The sequence below is a fragment of the Lasiosphaeria miniovina genome, assembly GCF_030549165.1.
Source record: "Lasiosphaeria miniovina strain SMH2392-1A chromosome Unknown B0T26scaffold_3, whole genome shotgun sequence".
Taxonomy (NCBI): domain Eukaryota; kingdom Fungi; phylum Ascomycota; class Sordariomycetes; order Sordariales; family Lasiosphaeriaceae; genus Lasiosphaeria; species Lasiosphaeria miniovina.
The window spans coordinates 4,439,350-4,452,980 of NW_026848222.1; the positions used below are offsets into that span (position 1 = coordinate 4,439,350).

At 52.6% G+C, this 13,631-nt stretch overlaps 5 protein-coding genes across 5 annotated transcripts; 4 read left to right on the top strand and 1 right to left on the bottom strand.

The window, feature by feature from the left end:
* Nucleotides 1-1,551: 1,551 nt before the first annotated feature.
* B0T26DRAFT_704559 (uncharacterized protein) lies at nucleotides 1,552-1,932 on the top strand (the record flags this gene model as incomplete). Its single annotated transcript, XM_060441718.1, is given in 3 exon segments — nucleotides 1,552-1,758; nucleotides 1,806-1,883; nucleotides 1,899-1,932. Coding segments are annotated over 2 exon segments (200 nt in total), but the record flags the coding sequence as incomplete, so codon positions are not given.
* A 2,634-nt stretch (nucleotides 1,933-4,566) lies between these two features.
* On the bottom strand, nucleotides 4,567-6,575 carry B0T26DRAFT_240178 (uncharacterized protein). The gene is made up of 3 exons (XM_060433941.1): nucleotides 5,851-6,575; nucleotides 5,634-5,801; nucleotides 4,567-5,575 (listed from the first exon to the last, which is right to left on the bottom strand). Exons 1-3 carry the CDS (start codon nucleotides 6,338-6,340, stop codon nucleotides 4,947-4,949), a joined length of 1,287 nt encoding a protein of 428 aa, XP_060298837.1. The 5' UTR covers nucleotides 6,341-6,575; the 3' UTR covers nucleotides 4,567-4,946.
* A 445-nt stretch (nucleotides 6,576-7,020) lies between these two features.
* Nucleotides 7,021-9,379, top strand: B0T26DRAFT_674555 (uncharacterized protein; the record flags this gene model as incomplete). Its single annotated transcript, XM_060439724.1, has 6 exons — nucleotides 7,021-7,100; nucleotides 7,249-7,386; nucleotides 7,512-7,516; nucleotides 8,177-8,239; nucleotides 8,288-8,625; nucleotides 8,669-9,379. The coding sequence occupies 6 exons, from the start codon at nucleotides 7,021-7,023 to the stop codon at nucleotides 9,377-9,379; spliced, it is 1,335 nt and encodes a 444-aa protein (XP_060298838.1).
* A 1,386-nt stretch (nucleotides 9,380-10,765) lies between these two features.
* B0T26DRAFT_772048 (uncharacterized protein) lies at nucleotides 10,766-12,321 on the top strand. The gene is given in 3 exon segments (XM_060446555.1): nucleotides 10,766-11,362; nucleotides 11,375-11,976; nucleotides 12,044-12,321. 3 exon segments carry the CDS (start codon nucleotides 11,057-11,059, stop codon nucleotides 12,060-12,062), a joined length of 927 nt encoding a protein of 308 aa, XP_060298839.1. The 5' UTR covers nucleotides 10,766-11,056; the 3' UTR covers nucleotides 12,063-12,321.
* Nucleotides 12,322-12,916: 595 nt separating this feature from the next.
* Nucleotides 12,917-13,567, top strand: B0T26DRAFT_240338 (uncharacterized protein). The gene has a single exon (XM_060433942.1). It carries the CDS (start codon nucleotides 12,967-12,969, stop codon nucleotides 13,321-13,323), a length of 357 nt encoding a protein of 118 aa, XP_060298840.1. The 5' UTR covers nucleotides 12,917-12,966; the 3' UTR covers nucleotides 13,324-13,567.
* Nucleotides 13,568-13,631: the final 64 nt, after the last annotated feature.

Below are 13,631 nucleotides of genomic sequence, written 5' to 3' on the forward strand. Positions count from 1 at the left end.
AGTGCGAATACCAGGAAACCTAGCGACGTCGGGTGCAGAGTTTGGACTACTATTCTGCACAATATCCCAGCGATGGAAGCTTATGAAAGTCGACGGCGTCTCAAGTCTCAAGCGGGATTTTATGGTTGTTTTCTCGTGGTTTGGAGTTGCCCTTGCTTCTGAGGTGGAGGGGTTTGGAGGCATTGGAATTGGTGGGGCTCTTCGCGGGAAATCTGTCGTGCTACTATCCCTACCTTATTTTATCGATAAGACCCTTTGGCCCGCTTCAGCCATCGTTATTGATTGGGCAGGAACAGACACCCAATGGCAATGCTCAGAGCTGGAGATAGTGACGACCACTTGCTTACCTAAGAACCTAACTTGATGCATCTCAGAATCTCAAACCCAGCCTATTTCATCCATTGCCTCTCACCTCTTCAAGGTTGACTCGAGGACAGCGATGCCCTTTGTACAGGATATAGTTTTGAACCTAATCTATCTCTGTTTTTTTGTTAGCGGGGAGCTTTCCAAGATGTGAAGGAGCTCAATACCTTGCGGCTCGCCCTGAAGACTTAGCCCGAGTGTTTTGCAGCCCAAACCTTGCCGTGTGTATTCGTCAGAAGAAGACATGTCTAAGGCAGGTTGTCTTGAGTCCTTGACAGATTGGACTGTACGCATTTTAAGGCGCAAGGCCCGCGTTTTCACCTTCCCTACATACCTAGGTAATTATATCTACAGTTGGGACCTTTGACATTGATGTCGTCAAAGACGTTCGGCGCCGTCAATGGATGACGGCAAGCGCGGTTGAGTGGTTATATTTTCTTGGGTATTTTAGTCGGCCATCTCTGACGTGGTAATGGGCGCTCCCTTGTGGGCATGCTTCCTGAGCCACATTTCAATGGTGCTCCTGAAATAGGGCAGAGACCCGAGCAGCTGGGCACTAAGACTGCTGAAACTCGTGGTAGCGTGCAATGAGACGAATCTTGCTTTGGAAATCCCATCCAAGTTTGGCATCCAGGATCCATGGCTAAGTGAAAAAGGGGGGGAGGTTGTCGATCGGAGAGCTTGGGGTTGCTAGACTCGGTAAACGGAAAGGGTGAGATAGCGGGGCCAGCCGAATGAGGAGGGGCATATTAATGATCTACGAGTCGAAATCGTACGATCCGCGGTCATTGCTAAGTCCGCGTTGCCAATCTTCAACTTGGCTGTAACCTTTGCTGTTCCTTTGTCCTTGTCACGAAAAATACCTTTCTGGTACATCCCGTCACTACACTGCACTGCACTGCTTTGTGCCTTGGCTTCGTCCGGAGCATATCTTCCACGTCTTTTGTTTCCACACACTGCGAAAGACGTCGCAAAATGCCAATGACGATGCCTTTGAGTGGTGAATGGCGATAAAACCTGCCATGTTCATGGCTACCTATATCTATTCATAACTGGACTGTGAGCCACTTAGGTATGTCGGCACTGCACACTGGAATTGAATGTCAACAGGAAACGTGTAAAATCGAGGTTGGTGTGAAGCATGTGCAAGAGCCATGCACGGCGCATTGGACACTTGATCCATGGGTTCCCCGACAGAGAGTGATTGCGTCATCGTCTTCATTTTGGAAGCTGCCTAGGTCGTTGTAATCCATGTGTTGCCGTCGAGGCTTCCATTTTCTGAGTGGTCGGCCGCGCTTTGCCTGGCCGCGGAATCAGCCAATCATAGTTCAGCGCACGGGCCCAAAATTTGTCCCTCATTCCTGGTGCTTGACGATAAATACTTTCATGCCCTCGTTCCTCGCCCGCTCGCCACGGTTCTGCCTTTCCTCCTACTCCTTTCATTTCCTCTGGCTTCGCGTATGCTAATCAATGGCAAAAATGCCGCACTCAAGTTCAGACGCGCAACGTAATGCAACGCAACACGACCCGCCACCCTCGACGCCGGCATTGGAGGGACGGATCAAACTCGTCGGCACGAGTCTCGCAAGTCTTTCGAATTTGATCCGCCCGATCGGCTGCGTTAGGGCGTACGCTTGACCAAGTTCGAGATCCGCGGACTGGCGGTAGAAAGCTGGCGTCTCAGCGAGCAGCGAGCACCTCGATTCCATGAAGCTCGCGATCGCGGTCGGGCCAGGCGAACCGCTACAGAGCTGCGCAGTTGGTGGATTGAATGGTTGAGCATGGCGCGTGCCAATCGAATCTAGGCAGGAGCGCTGATGCCTGGCCTCGAGGCCATGCCGCTGCCAATGTCACATTGCGAACTTTGGGACCCAGGCATAAGCGGGTGGAGACCAAAGACAGGCATCCAAGCGAAGCACGACACCTACAAAACGCGGAGCGTGATAAGGTGAAGACCCCTTTCCAAGGATCTCCAGCTGCTTACTCTAACCAGAATACATGAATACCATTGTTAGCCGACAACTCAGACGTTTATCCATTGAAGACGCGGGCCAGATTTGTGGACGAGACGGAACAATCTACATGAATGGGCTACAGGGAACAAGGCTACGGAGTGTGGTTCTGTTCCTCGGCGTTGGTGACGATCCCTGCAAGAGCTGGAGTGGTTGTGGCCGGTCTTCAGTTGGAAACAAGGATCAGCAAGTGGTAGGGTGGCGACCACGACCGGTTGGTTCCTTCCCGACGACAAAAACCTGACTCTTGCATCACCGGCGATGCGAGGGTGTGGCTTCGATCAGAACACCATCTCTGGGACGGAACAGTGTGCCTCAGCCGTGCCAGGTTGGAGCACCGAGGAGTGACCGAGAGGGGGAAACTCTTGGCAGGTCACTGACCTTGAGCGTCTGTTGGTGTCTTTGGTCCGGGGTGTTGCCTGAGTGCCGTCTTGGCACATCTCCGCAGGGTTCTAATGTTTACTTTGCCCCTGAAGCAAACACACCCGGGCGACTCCTCGGGCGCTGGGAAGAGCTCCAAGGCTCCATTCTCCGGACTGGCTGAGTTCTCTCTCTTCTCGAGCATCTGAGTGATGTCGGGCTAGCTGTTCTCCCTAAGCGGAGCGGCAATTTAATGTTCCACATAAAGGCCGCCAAAATCGACGCCCCCGCAGCATCTAGCCTCTAATATCTTTTATGCATACACTGCCGGCAAATATTTGCCCAGGCCGAGGGTCACAACGCGGCCCCCTACGCTGCTCCAAAAGCCCACCAGTGCCGGTGCCCGTAGTCGAAAGGTAGAAACCGTAGCATGTGACCCGGCCGGTATCACCCACCACAACCACTTCCACAGCCTCCGCGACGGCCACAACTCCCATGGCTTCCACAGCTTCCACATCACAGCTTCCACAGCCACCATGCCTCATGCGTAATCGTGCCCAAAGCTGCGGCCGAGCTAGGCGAACTCGAAGTAGTCGACAGTTGTTGAGAGGGGGAGGGTCTTGGCAAGTCGCCGACCTTGAGCGACGATGTGTCTGTTGGCGCCTTTGGTCACCTGCTCCGGTTTGGTATGGGTGCTAGGCCACTGTTGGCGGCCAGAGTGAACTTGATCCTCCGGCTCCTACTCTCCTTTGTCCTTACAGACCGGAGATAGATAGGGCTTAAGCGAGCCCGGCTCGCAAGTCCATCGGCTCGAGGACTGCAAAGAGCGAAGGGAAGATGGCCGCGAAGAGGATCCGGAGTCGGAGCGTGGCCAACCGCGGTCCGAACTCGCTGAGGTTGCAGCACCAGGGTACGGAGTGGCAGCAGCCCGACGATGCAGGCCGGCGACGGTCCTCAATGAAGACCGCCCCTATTCTGTATTGCCGACTCCTCGGGCATCTCGCGATGAGAGCCGCGGTGGCAGCCTTGCCGGCCCTTTAGACCCGACCGCATGAACGACATTGTGAGGCTCCTCAACCCCATTCACTTTGGGGTATATGCGTCACCGTCGGCGTTTCTCTTTGTCCGTCCACGCGGCTACCTCGGGGCTTCGTCGATAAAAGGAGCGGTTTCCCCCTCTCGAAGGCGACGGCTGCAACAACTTGCTTCCTACATCTATCTCAACGCCCAGAACCACCACTTCCTGTCACAACGGCCCAGGCCAGCATACCTCATAATGCCCAAATCCCCAATCTTCAAGAAACGACTGCTATTCACGCCGGGTACTTGTTAGGCCCCGTTTGCCCTTCCTGCCGGCCATCCAACGTCACCATTGTCAGCCACCCGATACCGGCTTTCTCAGGGAGCGGGAAGAGAGTGGTCAAGGCATAGATGCCTGGACTCCAGAGTATACAAACCTCCCCTCGCTCCTCTTGCCTTTTCCCTTTCCCTCGTCCTTCAATATTTTCCCTCTTGGAAGTCCTACGAACCAACAGCCTGACCAGAGATCTCTCATACTCTTCCCATGCCCTGAGAGTCACTACTTGGAATCACTATTAGCCACTGCGCTGGTGCAAAATGGCTATCATCTATATGCAACCAGACGACGGTGTCCACTTGCAAAGCATTGCAAGCCTATTTAGTACCGCATCCAAGATTGTGACCGTCACAGGGGCTGGCATCAGCACAAATTGACCTCGACAATGTTCACCCCCGCAGCCTAGTTAATCCACCGCCGAAGATTGGGTACCTCGGTCGCAATGCCCCGCCATGGTCGTAATACCCCGCCACACAGGATCGACGATGCGAAACTTGTGATATAAACCGAGACGGCGAGACGCAAGTGACATACCATGGCGGACGTAGACCGCGATAAGTTGACACAGAAATTGGTATGAGCCCACCGCCAAGTTTTACACTGCCTGTTTAGTAACCAAGTTGTAGAAGGACGCTTGGAAGAGCTTAGAAGTGCCTGACAACTTCTTCGATTCGGCCGAACGCCCTATGTTCTACGAATTTTCATCAGCAAGCTTGACTATATTATATTGCAAGGGCTGTGCGCAGGTGGTGTTTTACGCGCTCGACGACCCACATCCGTTGGATTGGCAAGCAAGTGGCGATGGGCAAATTGAACTTCCAAGTGGTATAACTGTGACAATATTTCGGGGTCCTTCAGGGGTTGCTAGAGCTATCTAAGAGGAAGATCTCTTGGAAAATGGAAGGATCCCTCTCGATGTACAGAGTAATCCTGTAAATCTTAGTCCCTTCCTCCCAGAAATCTATAACATCAATAGATTTCGTTGCGTTTGCGATCCTGTCATTCGTGAAGATCGACAGGGCTTGAAGTGGCAAGGATTGGGTCGCAGTTTGCAGGAGATGACTGTATATGCTGACACAAATGTCTTGGTTTTTCTCCCAGGACATGAACCCCTCCACCACTTGGAGAGCTACTCCGCGCCATTCATAGGGAATGATGCTTTGAGAGAAGGGATCACGAAACACTCCACGGTCACGTAAAGCCCCTAGTCCAATCCAGCCATCTCCGAATGCATTCACGCCTGGATTCATCTCAAGCGCATCTCGCATAGACCTGAATCTAGCTGCGGCGTTCTGCATGAGCCTGGGATATTGGGAAACATCTGGCGGCAACGGCAGTGAGGTACCAATTGGGCTTCCGTTAACGGTATGTGAATGGCTGTCGGCGAACGGACTCTGCCGATGTTCAGGTGGAGGCGCGAGCACGGCAACGTTGGAGATGCCGGGGGGGTCAGGTAGGATCGAGTCAGAATTGGCGCGTAGACCTGATGTGAAACGCTTATCAGCCTACGATCTCAGCATCTCAAGAACCATAAGACTTACTACCACCAGAGCCTTGGTTCCCGACCGCCTCTTCATCCGGCAGTGAAGGATTACCACCCCGCTGCCCCATCTTCCCTCTCCTTTTCCTTTTGACCCGATCACCACCTTCATCACTGGAAGGGGCCTTCCGTCTGGTCAAGAGGGTAGTTTGTGAGCGGATTTGGGTTTCTAGAACGATATTAGTAAGTTACCTGGACCAAGGTTTGTTACTACTAACTATTCACCTGATGGTCGGTGATCTCAAGGTCAATGTATTCGGTGAAAGATTTGTGTGGCTGGATCGTGGCTAGGACCGCGAACAATTGTCTTATCTCGACGATGGGGATTTCTTTCATTCGATCCAAGAACTTGGCTCGATGCCCAGGCGAGACTACATGAAGCGCAATGATAGCTAGTTTCCCTCCTTCGGTGTAAGCCGCCATCTCGAGGCTGTCAGCTTCCAAGAGCTCTCGCTTGCACAAAGCAACAGCCCTCAAAATCTGACTCGTGGAAGCATCCTTCTTGACCAGCGGGGCAGAGAGCACATTCTTGAGTCTTTGCGCGCAATCGATTATGTTATCTGAGGGGTAGAGTTTGGGATGGTGCAGGCGGAGAAAAAGTAGGCTAGTTCGCAGTGTTTCATGCGGGTGACGGTCTGGGGAGTGACTGGAAGGGAGTTCAATGACATGGAAAAGTTTCTCCGTGCCAGAGAATATGCTGAATGGCATCTTGTTTGACAGAGGGGAGTGGAATTGTTGATGGAAAGACGAGGCTCTCACTAGCGGTGGGAAAATAGACTGGTTTCCACAGTGGTGGTAGGAAAATAAACCGGTTCCCACGGTAGCGGTAGGAAAATGCACTAGTTCCCACCGTGGGGGTGGGAACTGAGCGGCGATTTCCCACCGTGGCGGTGGAAGGATCTTGTGGTGGGTACACACCTGGGGTATGAGCAGGGTTCAGGATCCTGCAAGGATTACGGCCAACCTCCCACTTGAGAAGGTGTTGCTGGCCGCGAAGAGCATGTACTTCGAGCCTCGAGAACTGGTTTTGAGCTTAGTTCCCTAATCTTTAGCTGTCATTGCTGTTAGCTAGAAATAATCGCAGTGGTGCATTGCAGAATGCAGGGTCATGCTGGCTGTCAATTGAGCAACGTTTGGGATTGTCATGCCACACAGCAGGCCTTCCAAGGACCCCAGACCTAACTGGGGATCGATATGGAAGTGGCTGTCAGGATACCCGTCTGCCACGCCATAGGCAAGCATCCTAGGTTGCGGAGCAGCCCTTGAGTTTCCTGTCTTCTCCTTTAGAATGGGCAAACCTGGATGTGTAGAAATGAAATATCTGACCTTCGCCCTCATTCGAACACTTTTGTCAACACAGTCACACAGATCTTGCCAAACTACAAACCATGACGTCCGGCGAGCGAGATTCTTTCCTATCAGCAGCCTTCCCCCCAGGTTCATACGGAAGTGTGACACCTGTGTCCAGGTTAGTTCCTAGTATCTCTCCCTTCCCCAGTAGCTAATTATGTTTAGTGGGGTGTTTACATCTTGGTTGACACCTACCTTCTCACCCCAATATTTATCTTTTTCGACCGTACTCTTGATCGCCTCGAGGCCTTCTCCAAACGAATCAGCACTGCGCTACGCCCTTCCAATAAGCGAGGACTCGGGCACGGCGACGGAGACCGAGTAGGCGAGAAGGACACGGAAAGCACATACGGCGAGAAGGACATAGGCAATGACATGGACAGCACGTACGGCGAGAAGGATATGTATTGAGTTCCCAGATAAAGAACCTTACTGTAGGCACAGCTGCTGATGCCGACGCCCCTGGCCTCGCATCCGTTGGTAGAAGGCCCCAGTGAGTTCGTTGTGGTTAAGATCACGCAATTGACAGTTTTGGTGAGTGGGCTGGTCATGTTCTCTGTGCCGCATCAACTGAATAGCATTGTATAACAAGGGGTTCAGGCAGTTCAGCGGGGGCCGGGTCTCGCTAAAAGGAGTACTCTACGTTGCATGGTTTAGTTCCTGTGCTTGGGCAAGGATTTCCACCCTGACATTATTGCATCTACAAGGCAGGCATGAGTAGTTCCCTCGCAGGTGTGCGCGGAAAACCCGCGGATTTCAGAGGGGTGGCCGTAAATTTGCGTATACCTTGTCCACGCCGTGACCCACTCTGGACATCACCTGTCGGAATGCCGCCAACGCCGGCCGATGGACGCCCCTGTCTCATGGAATTGTCAACAAAGACAACACTCAAGCCCATGATACGATGATGTCACTTGGCCGACATAAGCAGGGGCCAACATCCAGGGAGGGATGAGTTCCTTCGAGCTCTGTGCCGCCAGAATGACCAATTTTAGAGTTAGCTGTCCATCAAAGTCCGCAACCTCTGCCCCTTTCACAGCCGTGGCCCGGACCCGGCAAAGGCCGTCCTCTTCCTCACTCACCCATTCCTTCGTTTACCAACTCAAAGGCGCACAATGTGACCTCTCGATGCTCTCCTTTTTGCTTTTGTTGGTCTCCTTGACAACCTCCGTGCCCCTTTCTTTGGCTCATTAGCTCCTTTTTACTCATTCTCGGCGGCAGTCTACCAGGAGCTGAACTGCTCAACCTACGTGCTTGGTAAGTCGAATCCGTGACAAGATAGAACATCTACTAGTGCGTTAACAGGCTCGGCAACAATGGAAGCACTCAAACATCTCGTAGCAAACATACCCGACTGGCTCAAGCGCCTCGAAGCGTTTGATGGCCAACTCGAACAACGCCAAAAGTATTTTGCGTCGCTGATAGAGCTGCAAGAGTTTTTCAGACTGCGCGATGCTCCGCAACCAGAGGTAGCCCCGATCGCTACCAGCGCAGCTCCTGCCGCCGGACAGCCCATCAGAACCTCAATCACCCTCAGCCATTGCACAACAAACAAGCCAGGCCCGCGTAACTGGGCGGGCTCGGGCGGTACGCAAGCGACAGCGTTCCGACTCGGTCATCAGTACCAAGAGGGTGGCACCCAAGTACCGGAGTAGAAACATTATTTACTACGGCAGCTACGTGTAGCTCTTCTTTGAGGATCTTGTAAAGTTCGTCAGCGCCAGCCGTAGCATGATGCGAAAAGCGAAGATGGCCGCCAAGGTCGCGCAGATTAAGCGGCTGGCTGAACTTGAGAGGCTCGAGGAGAGCGATGAGGAGGGAGCGGAGCCAACACCTAGCGTTGCAGATGGTGCCATTGCTCCGCGCAAAACTACGTCAACTGCCATGAACGATGGTGAAGCTGAAGACAAAATACCCAGCTTGCGATTGAGCGCGAGACGCATGCAACGACCAGGCATGCTCATGGCGCAAGCTGCTCTCGGGCGCTCGATGTACTCGCGGGCTGGCAGGGAGATCAGGGGCGTGTATGGCCAAGGTGGTATGGGCCCTTCCGGGCTTGACGCGCTGGAGAAGGATATATACGACGACCTCGACAAGGGGCTGGAGTACATACAGAGCATGTGCGAGCACGCGGCGCATCAGTTCTTGCGAGGTAGTGAGTGCGCCGAGGAAGTAGGCAACATCTCTAGCCGTATGGTTAAGACAAAGGAGCTTGCCGACGGCGAACTGGAGCGGGTTCAATGCGAAGAACCAGACGCTTTCAAGGCTGCCGAGGACGAATCCCGCGGACGCAGCTATCGTCCGCCCAGCATGCGGAAAAACCTCACCAGCTCAGGCAGCCACCGGAGCGACCCCAATGCCAATGAAGCGGCCCCCGATGCGGAGACGGCGGGGTGACAATGAAGTAGTCCGTGTAGACAATAATGTGCAGCCGCTTCTCTTAGCGGGTCACGGTAGCTGGCGTCACCCTACAGTCAGCTTGAGTTGAAGTGAATGAAGTGAATGAAGTATCTGTTATCGTAGGCTACGTACTTGTGTCAAGGTCTCAGCCTCTTCAAGGCAAGGCGGGCCGGTCTATGCCCCCTCGAAGCGAACGAGGATAACGAAAGGAATGGTCTTGTCACCAGGTTCATTACCCGGCCTTCACGCATATCTAGATCATACCGATCAAACTGACCCTTGTCAACCCGGTGTTTGTTTTGGCTGCAGAACTTTGCCGCACAAAGCGGGCTGATCCAAGGGTGCTTCGAAAGTGACACTTCTGCTGCAGCGCATACACCATGAGTCACACATTGCAGCACGCTAAGACGGAAGCTATGCAGTAGTCGGCAATGCAGTGTATTGGCTACGATGTGGGGATCTGTTTGAAGAGAACAAGAGGCTGGAGCTTGCTTCCAGGAGCATGGCGGCTGGCATGTTTTTAGACCAGGATACGTGTGACAAGAAGCGCCAAATTCTGCTGGCAGATATTTTAAAACGCCGACAATCGCGCCTCCTTTGCCCCTATCTGCGTTTCCTACTCTTCTTGTCGTTGTCCCTCTGACGACACCGAGTCCGTTCTAGCTGCTTGCTTTATCGCGAAACCCCCATCGATATGGCCGTCGGACTGGAGCTGTGGATTTACATCCTCCGGGGTTGTTGTACCTTCGCCGTCTTTGTCACTATCTTAGTCGCAGCCCCTATTCTCTCATCCTTTAGCGTCGGGGACGCTAAAAGCTACAAACACCCGTCCGGCTTTCGACCGCTTCTTGTCTCCCTGTTCTTGCTCTACCTCGGCAAGTCGTACTCACTATCGAGGTACAGAGTCGAGGCGAACTCCCAGACGCTACCGCCTCAATTTCTATCAGCATCTTCGCTCTCACTAGCGCTGTTCAACTGGAAAAACTTGCTACGCTAGAGAAAGTGGAATTATCCGTCTCCTGCATCTATCTCGGATGCTGGGTTCTTCTCTCCACCGTCGAGTTCTTCACCATCATTTGGCTCTGTTTGCGACCTTCCTCTGCACTCTCCCCGTACCTGCAATTCGGCATCGTTTTTACTGCTGTGGAGCTCCTGGCCTATGTTGCACTCTCCTTCCTTTTCTTTCATACGTCCTGGGGGAGATATGAGAGCCTGACTGAGTCCGATATCGATGGCGATGCTGCTTCCGAGAGCACCCGATACGACAGCGATGACGAGTTCGAGTCGGATAACAATGGCTGTAAGGCTGATCCCCTTGGAATTCGGATGGAAGTACGGAAGGAGATCGACGAGCTTGGCGGATGGTGGCGCTTAACAAAAAAATTCCGCACCTTTCTCAAATTCATGTGGCCATTCGACGATGCCCTCCTACAGCTACGATTCATTCTGACGTTGTTCTTTGTTATAGAGGGACGCTTCATCAGTGTCTACAAGCCGCTGCAGACTGCCATTCTTCTCGACGCTCTCGCTTCGGATGCCGATCCATGACGTCCCCTTGTGGTTGTAATAACCATCAACGTGGCCGACACTGTCTCCTATTTTGTTCAACTGCTATGGATTGACGTCAGTCTTCAGCGCGCCTCAAAGCTCAAAGTCGAGGTCCAGTCCAAAATTATGAGCTTGGACTCCTCCTTTCACTCGCAAGCCCAACCGACAGACGTGATCAAGGCTGTCGACAATGCAGGCAGTGTTGACACACTACTCGACTTTCTCATCTTTCAACTCGGGCCGAATTTGGTGACCTTCATCGTCGCCATAGTTCAACTGTTCCACCAGTATGGGCTGTACGTGATGCTCATCTGTACGCACACAGCAGCCTACTACTGTATCGTCGAAAAACGATATGTGACAGTGGCTACCACAGAATACGACAAGTGCAACACGCTCCGAGACGTACAGGAGCGTCATCGTCAGGATAGCGTACGTAGATAGAGTACTGTGTCCAATCACAACAAAGTCAAGTACGAGACCGATCTTTTCAGCTCCGAGGTGGGGTCCTGGATGTCACAACGGCGGCGATATCGGATGAAATGCTATGGTTTTGGTGCCACACAGTCTGTCATACTCTCCCTTGGGTTATTTTTTACTTGCTATACGTTTGTCGTATACAAAATTGACTCCAGAGAGGGCCTTGTCGGTGATCTGGTTGCATTCACTGGCCTTTGGGCTCTCCTTTTAGGCCCTATCGACTACTTCACGTCTGTCGTTTCAGACACAATTCAGGAGCTCTTTGACGCCGCTCGCTTGAGAAGAATCTTAGAAAGGGAGCCATCCATACCGAATGGGGATCAAAACCTGAAGCGTAAAACAGGAAAGATAGAGTTCCGGGAGGTCTCTTTTTCCTATCCGGGGCCGGAGCGGCTGATCATCGACCATCTGAGCACCGTGATCGAAGGGGGCTCAACAGTTGCTTTTGTTGGGCAAAGCGGCGCAGGGAAGCCTACGATCTGTAACCTCCTGATGCGGAACCTCGTTCCCACCCCGGGTACCATTCTCATCGATGACCAAGATATCACGACGCTCAAGAAAGACTCGTGAGTCTACATTTCATTCGAGATACTGGCGGGAGCCGCATGTCCACGGCTGATTCAAAAGGCACAGCCTACTTTGTGATGACTGACCGAGCAGCGTTTCTATGGATTGGCTTTGCGTTGTGGGCTTTTGGGCCTATCCCTGGTCCGCCGAGCCAGCCGGACCAAAAGGTGTGGCAGGTCCTTCGTGATCCAGCATTTCACGAAAGAATCGGGCTTTTTGCGATAGATGAGCTGCATGTTGTCGGCGGTGGCGAGAATTCCGACCGGACTTCACATATATACACACTCTCAGAGCACTGTTGCCACGGTGCGTACCCTGGTTCAGTTGTACGGCGACCCTGGATAAAGACAATGTTGCACGCGATCGAAGTTGACAGCGCATTGAATTGTCTGCTCAATAGGTCTAAAAGTACAGAAAAGAACGCTTCCTTATACTCGTGGAGAGAAGGCAAGGGAGGCGTTGTAATCAGCCCGAAAGAGGGCATTCCGAATGAAATGAAGACATTCCGAGTCAAGAATGAAGGAAATAACAAAGAATGAAGGAAGCTCAGAGGCATGTCACCAGGGCCTGTCCAATTCCATGAAAGTGGGTCAATTCCAGACGACAGACAACCAGTCGTATACTTTGACCTTGAAAGGGCTGCTGCTCGGAATCTGACCTGGAAGACATGTTCTACACATAAAATTAGTACCAATCGACTGCTTGAATTGAGGGAATTCCAAAAGTACTAACGGCGTAGTTTTGACCGATTTGCGCGTAAAATATCATTCCGTGAATGCCCTCAATTGATGTGGAGGGGTCCAGGATGAGGATCCAATATTGCACTCAGACCAGCTTGGTGGTGGTTCTTTTCTTTGTTTTCTTATTGGTTCAAGAATAGTGGGTCCAATTCTTAAAAAGTGGGTGCCGTAGGCACCTGAGCTACACCAAGCTGAGTTTCTGAGATAACCCCGAACTACCCATCACAGATCAGAAGTTCATTCGAGAAAATGCCTGTCAATCCGCTCCTCCCAGACGACCAGATCATACATTCCTTCACAGAGGAAGAAAAGACCTTCTACGACTGGTATACCGCAAACGTTGCCATGCTCCACGCAATGCAGCAAAAGCCTAAGGAGTTTGGGATGTTCCCAGGCATCAAGGTCAAAGAGGACGCTTGGCCCGATCCCGAGATTCGCGACCGCTACTGGGAGTGGGAGACAGCTTGGTGTCGTAGAGAACGCCACAGGATGAAGATGGTAATCCCGCAATCCGAATTCTTTGACAAAATTTCGGCGACAAACTTCTGGAGCGTCTCAGCCAGAGCAGAGCATCTGTGGATGATGGAGATGCTGAACACCCCGTAGTGTCTCCTTGGGGAGAGCGACTTTGGCGGCGCCCTGTCCGGTTACGCCATAGAAACCGGACCTGCTTATCTGTAGCCAAACTACGAGGACGAGAGCGACCTCGACTTGGTGCATCGAAATATCCTCGCCATCAATACCAACATCAGAGTAGAAGGCGAGTTCACCCAATGTCAAGACAACACCATCCCAACCACACAGGCAAGCCCACAGAAGCGCCGCAGAATGGCAGACAGCTCTGGTGGAGACACGATTCGCAGCGCCGACTCTAATGATGCCGATCGCGCAGGAGGCTTTCTATTCGTCCAGCT

What these genes read in the sequence shown, in the direction of transcription:
- B0T26DRAFT_772048 (XM_060446555.1), top strand. Translation starts at nt 11,057, where the DNA reads ATGAGCTTGGACTCCTCCTTTCACTCGCAAGCCCAACCGACAGACGTG.
- B0T26DRAFT_240338 (XM_060433942.1), top strand. Translation starts at nt 12,967, where the DNA reads ATGCCTGTCAATCCGCTCCTCCCAGACGACCAGATCATACATTCCTTC.
- B0T26DRAFT_240178 (XM_060433941.1), bottom strand. Translation starts at nt 6,340, where the DNA reads ATGCCATTCAGCATATTCTCTGGCACGGAGAAACTTTTCCATGTCATT. An exon ending in CACCGACCATCAGGTGAATA is followed by an intron (nt 5,802 to 5,850) that starts GTTAGTAGTAAC and finishes ATATCGTTCTAG; the next exon opens with AAACCCAAATCCGCTCACAA. An exon ending in GAACCAAGGCTCTGGTGGTA is followed by an intron (nt 5,576 to 5,633) that starts GTAAGTCTTATG and finishes GTTTCACATCAG; the next exon opens with GTCTACGCGCCAATTCTGAC.